Raw genomic sequence first — 13,814 nt, 5'->3', positions numbered from 1 at the left:
ATAAACTCAGCAACTGGTGAGAGTCAAGAACAGCTTATTAGTTCATTTGATCACCTAAAAACTTTCTCAGGATAGAATTCAAATATGATCAAAACTTTGCATGGTATCTCTCTTCTTATACTGGATTTTAAGAGCAGAATCATCCAATATTGTAGCACCCACAGCTGTGTTCAAGAAAATAGAAAAAGAAAAACCAACAATGTGCACCTGGGAGTAGGAAAAAGCATTGTCACAGGTGAAAGGAAACCCTGCTTCTGTTTACTTGATCAACTCCCTCTTGTTTAGCATTCATGACAAGTGAGCAACAACTCCTCACCATCCCTTTATAAAAAGCAAAATGCTAAAGATTTGAGGAAATGTGAGAGTCGATCAAACCTCTCTGCCTCACGCGGGAAGCTTTGACTTTTCTGTACAACCCAAACAGGTCCTTAATGCAATGCTCTCCGGGGAGGCAAGACTCGGAGCCTCACCAAGCCCCGCAGCCCTACTCAAGGCGGAGGCTGCCCAGCAGGGCGGCCGGACCCGGCGGCGCGGAGGCTGCCGGAGCTGTCCCTTCAGCACCACGTCCCGCGGCGAAAGCAGACCGCAGCTTGGTGTCAGCGAATAGCGAGGATCGCCTTTGATTTAATTAAAGCTGCGCAGTTTAAATCAACACGGTAAAGAAGTGATCGCATACGTTGCTAGCACGGCGATATAAGGAACATAATTAAGTCAGACATAAATTAGTCTGCTATTATATGCATATTGGTAGACTATGTGGTTCCACTGATTCCTCTTGCACTTCTCAGAAGAGAAGTTTGTAGGGACAGATTTATTACTCTGGAATACGCAATGATTGTTTTTACTCACTCTGCTCCAACAGTCAGTCTGAGATGGTTATTTAGGGGCACTTTACGTGAGTACTTACTGACTACAGCACATTCTCTAATGCATACGCTGCATGTGCTTCTTGAAGGTTTCAGAGGGAGAAGGAAATGTATATGAGAGCATACACACAGACTAAAAATAGGAGCCATCACAAAAAATTAAGATGAACATCTCAGATAACTGTCCAATGCAGGAAACACAGAGAAGAAGTATTTTCTTATTTTCCTGATAACCGTAATATATAAAGTTGTACTCTCCCCCTGTGAAACAAATTCTTTTAGATTAAAATTAAAAAATAAAGAAAAATCTTGCATGCTAATTTACACAGACAACCGACAGATCTCACAACATTCCAAAACTACTTCAGTATGAAGAGATACACAAAATAGAAAAACACTTGGCAAAAAGAAGATAGTGACTATTAATAAACTTTCCAAAGACAGAACACATATCCTCCTGGAGCAGAGTTTCCCAAATGAACAATCGTCAAACAATGTCTGTCTTTCTCCACCATTCTTTATTTTCACCCTCCCTCACAGTGGCTCCCCGTTGCTATACACATGTAAAACTTAAACAATTCTGACATCCCAAAGTGCCTCTGCCTGCAGAAATGTACACTGTCCATTGCACAATGACGTGCTCTGAGCTTTCTAAATGAATCTCAACTCTTTGCACGAGAGAATGTCATGGGTTTCCAGGCAAGTTGCACTTGTTTCCAGGTAAAATATGGTCAAAAGAGCAAACCATTGTTAAAAAAGCTTTTTCTGCTTCTTACCAACCAAGCTTAAGAATACAAAGTACTGCAGCCACCACTTAGGCAAGAGTACAGAGCACTATGAGTATACAGGCATGTGTGTGGAAGCCTTGCTGTAATCCAGGGCACAAATTTCACTTAGCACAAATAAATGACAAGACACAAAGCAAGGAAAAGAGTATCCATAAGTAAAGGAGGAAAGAGAGTTCTGATGTTGTAATGAATAGGAGACGTCCAAGCCATCTGATAATTAATATGTTTATTATATATATATATATAATATCAGAAAAAGGAGATTACTATTTAAAAGGACAAATAGGCTTCATGTTGCCAGAGTTTTTCACAGGAAAATTTTAATGCAACACATACAAGACAATCAGGTGCAAATTTAAGTAAATGCAGCTCAAAGTATGGTGGATGGCATATTCTGCCAAAAATCGCCAGTAGCTTCAGGTGGCAATATGGAAATTGGCTGCAACAAGCCCTAAGTGGTAAAAAAAAAAAAGATTGAATCTTTCTGTCTTAGTAAGGAAGTGAGTCTTTTGTGCCCTGCTCTCTGTGCTACCAAACAGCCACTGAGCATGAAGGGTCTTTCAGAGCTCCCCAGATGTTAGAGGGGAGCATCTACAAGTGCTGGGAGAAGGACAGGTCAACTGCCTTAGTAAATCCACCCTGAATGCAAAATAAGGAAGAACACACCTGCTAATCAAGCCAAAGTCAGAGTTGTAGCACAGTTCTGCATGCACGCTGCAGCCTCCAGTTATCGTGGTAGTTATTTTTATAACAAGGAAGCAAACTTTATGCAAAATGCCCTGTTTCAGCTGAACAAATCAGAGAAGTACAAAATGACAGTCTGTGGCTGTGTCCACTCTATTGTCCTGGCAAATGGCACACCCAGGGAAACCTGGCAACGAAGATGTGACAGAGGACATCACTCCTCTGGGCTGTATGCCTGCAAACAGGAGATGCATTCTGTGACCTGTTGACACTCCAGCTGCAAAGAAAACTTCAGGAACACATTTGAGAATGCCCAGGACAGGCCCAGCAATGGGAACACAGCTGTGGGAACCCCTGCCAACAATGCCAAGACAAAGTTTGGCAAAGTAGGGCTGCCCTTAGCCACAGCTACATCCAGAGGTTTCCCAGCTCAGTCATTTCCCACGTCTTCATCATTTTCATACTCAACCACCTGCCTTATGTTTAAGATTTCTCTGCATCTCTTAAGTGAAGGTGCATGCACATCCCAGGAGGAGCATGATGACAGGGCCTAATTCTTCCTGCAGGGAACCCCCAGAGAGCCTCATCCAGAGAATGTGACCCCCCTCTTGAGAGTGTCATCACACCTCTTCTCTCCTACTTCTCTTCACTACCCGTGCCACAGCTTGGCAATAGCCACGAAGTAGCCACCATCCCTCCCAGGTAACCTCCAGGCTCCATCACCACAGGAAGGAATGCGGGACAAATCAAGTCCAACAAGTTGTCCATGAAGAGCCACAAATTGCATAACACGGGAGGGAAGACAAAAAACTCATCCACCACTTAACCCGTTGCATGCCACAGCCCCCCTGCCCCTCTTCTAATCTGGAAGAGCTTTCGCCCCCTCCCCAAAATGAGACACTCACCAATGGTCGTGATGACTGTGATGGCAAAGTAGAAGGAACCGGCGAATTTCCACTGGACACCAGCCCTGTGTGGCTCGGACTGCATGATCACCAACTCCAGCTGCCGGTAGTCCTCGCTGGTGATGTTGTACTTTCCTTTGAGCCGGATCTCCTCGGCTTTGAGTTTCTCCTCCTCCCGCATCTCGTTGTCGGACTCCAGGGCATCAAAGACGGCAGCCCCGACCAGCAGGTAAGTGAACGTGCAGATGATGAGGGACAGGGTCCGCACGTTCTGCCTCTTCATGGCCGCCAGCAAGGGGCGAGTGAGGGGACCATGTCCCCCCCTGGCCGCCCGGGGATCCGACAGGCCGCAGCAGCCGCAGCAGGGGGGCAGCTGCCGGGGGGGCTGGCGGCTGCTCCGGGGCAGCTTGTGCTGCGGCGGCGGCCGCTCCCCGCCCGCCTGCTCGGGCTCCTGGGAAGAGGAGAGGCACAGGAGGCTGCTGGAGCGCCGGGACCAGGTGCCTTGAAGCCGGGAAACTCTGCGCAAGACCTGCCCAAACCAAGCTGTCCCAGTGCGCAGGGCCATCCAGGGCACCCCCGCTCCTCCCCAGCACCGAGGCCAGGGGCAGGGGGTCCCCGCCGAGCTCTCGCCGAGGGAAGGGAGCGCTGGGCGGCGGTCCCGGCCCGGAGTCCTGTGGCAGGCGGGTGGGTCCCCCCGCGAACTTGGAGCGGGGAAGGGTCCCCCGCAGCCCGGGCGGGGCCGTCCCCGTCCCAAGTTTTCTTCAGGCGGCTGTGCGGCGCGGCCGGGGGGAAACGAGCAGCGGCAGCGCGTCCATCCGCGTGGAACCGCGCAGGGGACGAGGAGAAGCGGCCGCCGTCGGGGACAGCCCGCGGGGCCCGGCCCGCCCCGGCCCGAGGGAGCGCCGGCCGGGCAGGTCGGGACGGGCTGAGCTCTTTATTCCTTCCGCCGCGGTGCGAGGCGGAGAGCGGGAAGCCGGCTTGCTGCAGGTGGCCGCGGAGAGAGCAGCGGAGCGACGTCCGGTGCGGAGAAGGCGGCGGCGGCGGCGGCGGTGTCAGGCGGCGGGCGGGGAGTTGAGGGCAGCATCCCCGGGCGAACCGGGCCGAGCCGCCGCTCCGGCGGGAGGAGGGGGCGGCGGGCCGGCGGCGTGGCCCTGGCGGCGGGCAGCCAGCGCCCCGCAGGAGCCGGGAGGAGCGGCGCGGAGCCGCCCCGGCCGCCGGGAGGGAGAAGGGAGGCGGGAGCGCGGCGAGGAGGCGGCCGGCAGCCGCGGAGCACCTGCCCCGGGCGGGAAGCGGCGGGGCGGGCGGAGCGGAAAAAGCCGGAGCCTTCCCCCGGGGAGAGAGAGCGGCGTGGGGAGGGGGGCTGAAAGCTCACAAAGCCGGAGGAGAAAAAAAAAAAGGGGGGGAGGGGGGGTGGAGGGAGAGAGGGAGGGAAGGAGGGAAAAAAAAAAAAGGGCTACTTTCACGGCTGCTCTAGGGGCTGGGGCTGCTTTATTTCGGATGGTTTTAGAACAAAGCCGTTAAGAAAAAGAGCAACCGTCCTCCTCCTTTTCCTCCTCCTTCTCCCAGGCTCTTGACATCATCTCGGGGAAAATGAAGCCCGCGCCCCTCAGCCATCGCCTGCGCGTGTGTGAGTGTGTGCGGGTGTGCGCGCTCCGCCGCCGGCACGGGAGGCGGGAACTCGGCTTGGCCCGCCGCGGGGAGCGGCTTAACCCCCTCGGCGCCGTCCTGTCAGGGAGCGGCCGCGGGGCTCCCCCGCCGCGGTTCCTTCCCACCTCCCCCGGGCTTGGCCACGCCTCGGCCGCCGAGCGGGGCCGGGCGGCGGCTGTGGTGGCGGCGGCGGCGGGGCGGGCCGGGCTTGCGGAGCTCCTGCGGGTCCGGATCGCGGCGGGAGCGGAGCAGCGCGCACCGCCCGTTGCCGCCCATGGGGAGGGCTGAGGGTTACGGGCGGGACAGGTGGGGCCGCCCCTCGGCACGGCCGTCGGCCGCGCACCGCAGCCCCGAGCGGCACGGTTATAAGACTCGGCTCCAGTCGACGCGGCTTCAAACGTTGCGATCTGCACGCGAAGCCCCACAGTCTCAAACGCTGCAGTTTCTTCAACACCGCACCCTCAGAGCTGTACAGGCAAATACCCCAAGAGCACAGCTCTACACACACAGCTTCGAGCATCTCAGCCCAGTATAACAGCTCCCAATATCACAGCTCTGCACACACAGCCCCAGTCACCACAGCTTCAAACACTACAGCCCCAAAAAGCATCACAGCCCCAAACACTACAACCCCAAACACTAGAGCTATATTTGCAAACCCCCTAACAATACAACTCTACACACACAGTTCAACACCACAGCCCTAGCCACTACAGCCTCAAACATCACAGCTCTGCAGGTCTAGACACAGCTGCAAACACCACCCCAAACACCACAGCCCCCAGCACCACGGTTCTACACACACTGCCCCAAACATCATGGTTATAATACACACACAGCCTCAAACACCACGGGTCAAGATAGGCAGCCCCAAGCACCATAACTCGACACAAACAGCCCCAAACACCACTGCTATATACACTAAGCTCCAAACTCCGCATCCAAGCACATACAGCCCCAAACACCACAGGTCTACAGTCACACAGCCCCAAGCACCAAATCTCTAAAGAGCCCTACCACCACAGCCCAAAATACCACATGCACTGCCCCAAACAATGGAACCCACAAACACCACAGCTCTACACACTCAACCCCAATCACCACAGTCCCAAAGAAACACCACAGTTATACAACTGTACAGCCTCCAGCCAGGGCTCCTCCTGCTCATCTCTTCTGGGTCCCCCACTTCACCATGAGCACTTGGAGCAACAGGAAGCCTAGGTCCATGTTTATGCTTCAAGGCAAGGCTGTCCTTCCTTGTATCACCTTAAAATGGTAACTGTAGGCCTCTCCTGTATCAGAGCTGTGCTCTGCAGTCTTACACAATGAAGGCTGACTTGTTCCTGGCTTCTCTTGAGCCTCATTTTAGATTTTCCTCAAATCTGAGCACACCAGGGCTTGTAACTGTTGTCCTCCATCCTTAAAGCACGCTTCACTTCTGACTACGTGTTGCTTAAGGTCTTTGGACACGCTTCCTTTAGCACGCAGTGGGAATGTGATCTCTTCAAAATGGATCAAATCTACTCTGTTTGAGAGACTGAAGCCCTCTGAAAGGAGCACCTCGGGCTGAGCAGCCAACACAGGTCACAGAGCCCTCCATGAACCTCTTGGACACAGCGAGGAGTAGGGATTTGTTTCATTAATTCAGCAAACAGAATTTCACCCAGGGCAAAGTCTGGATCATGTCACCTAAGCATTACTGAAATCATTATGAATGCCATGCGGAACAAGAAGGTTTCGCCTACTGATAGAAAGCTTGTGCATAGCAGCAACAGAAAGAAAGAAGGAAAAGAAGGAGAAAGAGGAAATATGTGGTTTTGATCAACTCCTTCTTAAAAATAGAAGTCTGATTATCGTTGCCCGTTTCTGATTCCCCAAAGGAGAGCAGGAAAAGAAGAAGGATCTATAAATAGTGTGCAACACAGAGAATCCTATAGCAAAGTCACTGGGAAAGATCAATAGCATGATTCAAGGAGGGCTCCAAATTACATCTCAGGGGAGGGAAGTGCTGAATGGAATTGATAAATGAGTTGCAAATGCTGTGTGTGTTGTGTGTATCTAATTAACAGAGGGTGACTAGGATCAATAGCAACGAAGGAGCTGGTCTAAAAATAGTGCTTAAGCAAGGACTGCAACCTGCGGGCAACAGCTTGGATGGAAACGTCCCCTGAAGTAATTAACCTTTAGCTGGAAAATGATGGCAAGCGTGAGGTCAAAGGAGAGCCTGAGGGCAGCTGAGGGCTGAGGTCTCCGAGGGGCTTTGGGTCACAGAATAGCATGACAGTCATGGAGAGTACAAGCACCGCCGTGGGTCTGCAACCCTCCTCCAATTGGGGTCGGGCTGCAAATTTGTGTAGTGCTTAGTGGAGAAATATCCAAGTATTAGCATTTTGTTGGCACTGCAAAGTAGGAAATATCTGTAGTTTGCACATGTTTCAGTGTTGCTTAGAGAGGAGTTACATCCATTTACATCTATAGAAATTTATGATTTTCTTCTTGTTTTCTGACCTTCTTGCAGAGAAAATATGCACCTACCTGAGGACTAGCACTCAGTCTTTCCTCATTCAGACTCATCAGCATAACTCTCTGAACCACAGTGCAAGCAGCATTGGAAATGTTCCTCAAGCACTCTATCTACAGCAGAGCAGTCAGGGAAACTTCAGGGAGAAGGAGTGATGTTGGACAGGATGATCAGTGGCTCAGCCCACAGGCTCTTGTGGTTCTAACTGAAAGTCTAGTGTCAGTCTGAGTGCAGGACTGGGACCCAGGGTTGTACAGTGTGACTGAAAGAGAAAGAAACCATAGAGATGAAGAATGTAGAAATTGTCTATTTTCAAAGCTGGTGTGGAAAATGTTGGAGAGATTAGAGATTTCTCTCCTTAATGTAAATGGAAATGGCTAAAAAGATCCTAGCCATTTTTTTTCTCAGTAAGGAAAAATGATCTCTGTGAAGAACTGGAGACCTGGGAAGTAGTAGTCTGAAGTAGTAAGCCTGGTTATTCACCAAAAGGAAGGCTAACTCCAAGTGTCGACATTCATCTTCTCTCACATTAGTCCTACTTGAGGAAGAGTGAGCAGGTTGGAAGATAGCCTTGAGTTGCACAGTGCTTGTGCTAGCTGCTGAGAGCTGTAGAATCATAGACTCATTAAAGTTTGAAAAGGCCACTAAGATCATCTAGTCCAACTGTCAATCCATCCCCAGCATGCCCACTAAACCATGTCCCTCGGTGCCACATCTACCCTTTTCTTGAACATCTCCAGGAACAGTGACTCTACCTCCTCCCTGAGCAGTCTGTTCCAGTGCTTTATCAAAAGGTAAGCAGGTTCATCCTCTCCTTCGAGAAGAACCTAATGAGAGTTAGAAGTCTCCCCTATTCCAGATAGTAGTGTTACAGCCACTCCTGTTTTACCTTGAGTTTTCTCTGCAGCAAAGGCAGAGTAGGGAGAAATGCAAGAGAACAAGTATATGGGATTCTTTTCACCTCCTCAAATACTCCCAACCTCAGACTATTCTGATTCAGAAGATTTTTCAGTTATTTGGTCTATTTAGTGATCCATAATGGATCTTACTTCCAAGCACTTGTCCCTTCTTTACCTGAATCCAACTAAAATTTCTTCATCCTCAGCATCCCCTGTGAAGGAGTTTGACAGATCTGCTTTTCTGAGCAGAATTAGCATTTGCATTTATCTGTTCAAACTGGTCTTCCTTCAGTGGTCCCCAGACCTTGTTCTGCAAGAAAGTGAACTGTACGTTTTCTCCATGCCAATTATGAGATTTTGCAATTCAAGCAAGGTAATCCCAATTTCAGCCACTATGTTCATGCAAGGCTGTAATCATAAAAGCAAAGAATCGTTAGGGTTGGAAAAAACACTAAGATCTAGTCCAAACATCAACCCATCACCACCATGCCCACTAAACCACATCCCTACATTTACAGATTTCTTGAAAACTTCCATGGATGGTAATTCCACCACTTCCCTGGTCAGCCTGCTCCTCTAACTCACCACTTTTTCTTAGAATAAATTTTTCCTAATATCCGAACTGAATCTCCCCTGGTGCAACAGCCATTGCTTCTGTTCCTATCACTAGTTACCTGGGAGAAAAGGGTGATCTCTGCTTCACTACAACCTCCCTCTGTGGCTTCTCCATCTGTCTGTGATGGGAGTAAGAGGCTCTGTGCCTAATTATCTACAAAAAGGCAAGCCAGACAGAAGTCTAATCCTGTTTCACCCTATAAAGTGTCTCTGGCCCTTTTGGGGATTCCTCTGAATTTCTGCAATGTAAGTACTATAGGAGGCATTGTCCTCTGCAGCTCTGCATGCCCTAAGGAAGCTTAGATAATCAGATAGGAGATGCTTATCAGCAACCTGATGGGTGTTGAAATTGGCTGTGAATGTTCTTTTGAGTAGCAATAAGTAATTATTCGTGGAAAGTGGCCACACACAAGGAGGGGTTAGTTGTTGTCACATCGTTTACATGAGCAGAGGGCTTCAGATCTGTAGGGATTCCAACACCTAGTGAGGTCAGCGATGCAAAAGAAAAACACTGCAATTTCGGTGATCAAGAATAGATCACCCGAGGTCCCCCATAAAAATTTCTCCCTGTAAGTTTGAAAAACTAGTTCAGGAAATGATCCAACTGCAAGTAAGGACTGTCCTTCACAGTGCAGCTGCAGCATTGAGGTAAACATTGCAATTTTAAGAACTGCGAAGTGGCTCAGTTTAAAAATGCAGTGATTAACTCAAAATCTACCATAGTCAGAATCTTTCTATCTGCTGGCCTTTGGAGCAGGTGGTTATCGATAATGTAAAGATTATCACGGCATGTAGTAGATTCTGGACTGTACAAGCCACACTTCCCTTTAGCTTCGCAAGCTCTCTCCTCGCTTCCGCCAGCTGTGTGCATTTGCACAGTCACTGAAGTGTTCACGGACCACGGATTTATTTAGCTGACTGTGAGAGGAAGCCGAGCTCGGGTTACTAGGTGTCCTTAGAGCAGTAGCTGGGGAAAATGATGGAGGAGGGAACCTTCCCTACGCAGCTCTCATTTTATTCTTTGTACCGTTTCCCATTGATGTTCAAAGCAGTGCAGCCTCTATTGGATACATTAAGGTGGGACTTGGATCATTCAGTAGTTTCCCTTTTTCAGCAATGTTTACACAGCAGAAGGTAGAACAGGGGTCTGATGGTTTAATTCTTGCTTCCACCACCCCGTGCCTGGACAGGACAGCCCTCTGGAAAATAATCTGTAGTGTCAGAAAACATGAGCAAAAAGATTCATTAACTTAGGGAGAGGGTGCTAGTGTGAGGCATGTTCACATGTGGGAGAAGAAGGAACAGGATCAGGGCTACACTTCATATTTTTTTCAGGAAAAAATTTTACTTTTTACAGTGAATTCACTAATATTAAAGCAACCTAGGTGGCAGGACTGTGAGCATCTGCTCCAACCTAAATAGTTTCTTCTGTTCTATTTTTATATTCATGTATCATTTTTTATTCTGCAGAGCTTGTGCATGGCGGAAAGGGTGAGTTCACTTCTCAGTATACAAGCCAAAGGTCTCTTCCAGAACTACTGTGAGGGATTTGGAAGATGTTTCACTGAAACATAGAACTTATATATAGGCACAAAGCTTTCATTAAACATGAACAGCTCGAGGGACAGCATCACTGACTGATGGTAATGTATGCCAGTCTTGTAGGCATATTATAGAGGAACAGGCTGCCTTGTGGAGAAATTAATACAGCAAGGTGTTGATTATTGATCATTTGTTACAGAATTGACTGTTTCCTGAGCCAATGTGACTTCCAGAACTATTTGTAGCTTCCCAAATGCTCACAGTGTGACTGGCACTTTTGCATTTACCGCAGCTGATGCCTCAATATAGTCTTTGATGCATACTTTAGATGACTGCCTTGCATACTGAGACTGCCACTAAGAACAAATCTTCGAGGACACCACTGAAAAACTAGAAAAAAAGATTGCTATACTGGTATGGGCTTGTCCATCACCACCATCAACACCTGAGCTCCTAAGAGCTGGAGTGCTAGGAAAGAGAGTAGTCTTCCTATAGTGGGTACTACAGTTTGATGCAGCAACCTCTGAATGAAGTTGAAGAAGTGCGTGCTGTATTAACATCACAGCTGATGGAGCAAATAAATTGCTTGGGGTGGGGGCTGGTTGGCTTCCTGATGAGTGAAACAAGCTACAACTATTACTATACCACTGTAAAGTGAAAATAGAAATTCATTATCAGAAGTATTTGGCGTAGAATAGACTTATCCAGAATAAAATACCCAAGATTGCGTAGGATATTTAATTAAGTCTGAATAAAATGCTGATTTACCTTACTGACTTCTCTGTGTTAACTGCTTGAGCTGCAGGATCTAACTTTGAATAAATAGTGAATGTAAACACATCTTTTTTATTTAGAAGAGATTGAGTGGGCTCTTCCACACTTCCTTCTGTTTTGTTTTTTTTTTTCCTATTTTGAGAATACATGAATATACTCATCCTTCTGATACTCCATATTTTCAGAGTGCATTTTGTTCTAATATTTTTTCTCACCTCTATTTCTATCATTTGTGACCTGACCACATCCCAGCACATGAAAAGCTTTTCCAGCCAACATTTTCCTCCTGCATATCCATTTTTTTTTTTTTTTTTTTTTTTTTTTTAAGGTAGGGAACGGAGAGATTTACTAAAAGAGAAAGCTTGTGCAAGGTGAGGTATCCAGCTGCAGCCTTAGCCTTAGCCTAGATCTTTCACAAAAGAAGATGGACATCCTGTGGGGTGTCCCCACTGCCTCCACTGCTGCATCTCTCACAAACCTGTCTCAGGGTCCAAGGCTTGAGTACTTAATGTTATTTCCAAATACGTCAACTGCGGGTTCACCTTTTGAATCTGCCAAGGACAGACCAGGACCAAACAAGAAAATCTACAAGAGTACAAGTGGAAGAACTTCATCTTTCCTCCTCTCCATTCACATGTTGGAAGTGTCAGCTTTATCTCACCAAATTCAGACACAGTCTGGACTAACTAGTAATTAAGAATTTGATGCTAAACATTGTTACTGTCTACACTGAAATGGAAGTAAGAGCGTAGCAATAGCCTAAACCTCCACTAATTCAGTTACATTTAGCTGTGCCAGAGTCTCTTTACAACTATTTTCCAAAATAAATTCCAACCTATACACAAAAAATTAAACAGTTTCTTTGAAAGGAAGATTATAGTTTTGCTTGCAGAGATCAGGTGGGATATATAGCCTAGTGAAAACCTTTCCAGAGAAATTCAGAGAGCCAGGGCAAAGGCAGCATTACCTCATGGAGAGGATTTCCCACCACCTTATATTATCGCTTATTTTGAAAATGGAGGAGGGAAGGAAAATGAACCTTTAATAACTGCTCAACTCTAAAATCAATTTCAGTGCTCAAGACAACCTGTAAACACACAATATGTTTTCAAATAGGACTGATGCTGAGGAAAGTGAGGGGCACGTTTCCCTGCTGTTGAAGTCAAATAAGGCTTTTAAATACCTTCAATTTTCAAGACTGTGTAAAGTTGCAACATTATTAAGAGCCTTCCTCTGACTGAAGACAAAGGATTGGATTCTCAACCCTTATTTAAATCAGGAGTAACCCACTGAGAATTGACCTGGTGTGCATTTGTTATGAAAAAAAAAAAAAAAAAAAAAAAAAAAAAGGCTGAATGCTTATATAAAAGGAAATCTATCAGGAATATAAATTATGAGGATTTACACTGGGGCCAGGAGTTGAGAATTCTTTTAAAACCACAATTGATTGATGAAGCCCCACAACATCCCTGTGATTCAGTAAGTGCTACAGTCAGTGTGCAGACAGTTGTTCTGAAGCACGGCGTGTTTATATGGTTACAAGTCCAATAAATGAATTAGTGGTAGAGTATGAACCAAGTTCATGTTAGCATACCCTAACGTACAGCTGTGCCTTGTGACAGCATCTCTTAATACAAGCCAGTCTGACTGGCTGAATAAAGCTGCAATAACAACTAAAGACAGTAATCATTTCTGCAGTTTCACCTCTTTTGGCTACCAAAAATAACAACTCAGCATTCTCATGGTTCTCCTGCTGTCATACCTGAATGGTGTGTCACTCTGAGACCAATGGGAATGCTTAACAATCTACTTCTTGAGCTGGAACTTAAAAAAACAGATACATAGGAGGCTTGGAAATGCTTGAGTGACATCAGATTGAGTAAGGACCTTTTAAAGGACCAACCAAGGCTGATGGCTCACAATCTACGTGTGCAAGACAGACAAAACTAGGAGTAGGGACAGACTGCGCAGAGTATGATAGTGTTGGCCATGTAGGTCATATCTAGGAAAGTATCTAACTTAAATGGGAAAACAACAACAACAACAACAAAGAACAGAAGGGAAATAAGCTGTGGGAGAGAAGGAAGGAAGAGGATAGAGAAATGCAACAGCTACATACTGGAGCTGAAGGAAGGGGACAGGAAGGGAGATGGTTGGTGCCATCAGCCATTTGGCACTGGCAGACAAAAAAAATTGCACTCAGAACTGAGTGAAAAGATTTGTTAATGTCCACTTCAGCTGTGTCTGCAGCTTTTCCAGCTGTCTGGAGACTCTGGCTGATTCCTCTTGGCATTTTTTTTTTTTTCTTGAAGGCAACAAAGAGGAGAAAACAGCAAGCACCCAAATTTTAGTTTTCCCAGAGGGTCAGATAGTCAAGTAGTGTTTGAAATCTAGGGGATTCTAGTGAAAGGCACATTATGTTCAGTGAAGTTAGCACTGTACTGAAAGGATAAAGTGGGCTCTCAGATGTGAATTATCTTTCCAGTAGGCATCATGACTTGAAGATTTCTGAGCACATCTATTGCTTTTTTTTGCATGAATATCACACTGCAGAGACTTTGCTTGCTTGTGCT

At 47.2% G+C, this 13,814-nt stretch overlaps 1 protein-coding gene across 1 annotated transcript in view; it reads right to left on the bottom strand.

Moving 5' to 3' along the window:
* The window catches only part of KCNK9 (potassium two pore domain channel subfamily K member 9), an 84,379-nt gene extending 80,217 nt beyond the window's left edge, over positions 1–4,162 (bottom strand). The window contains exon 1 of the mRNA XM_048940425.1: positions 3,244–4,162. Coding sequence (XP_048796382.1) covers positions 3,244–3,808 — 565 coding nt within the window. The 5' untranslated portion in view covers positions 3,809–4,162. The remainder of the gene's footprint in view (positions 1–3,243) is intronic.
* Between the last annotated feature and the right edge of the window lie 9,652 nt (positions 4,163–13,814).

This window comes from Lagopus muta, chromosome 3 (assembly GCF_023343835.1).
Source record: "Lagopus muta isolate bLagMut1 chromosome 3, bLagMut1 primary, whole genome shotgun sequence".
Lineage (NCBI taxonomy): Eukaryota > Metazoa > Chordata > Aves > Galliformes > Phasianidae > Lagopus > Lagopus muta.
The sequence above is the reverse complement of the archived record's forward strand: the minus strand, read 5'-3'. Positions and strand labels throughout refer to the sequence as shown.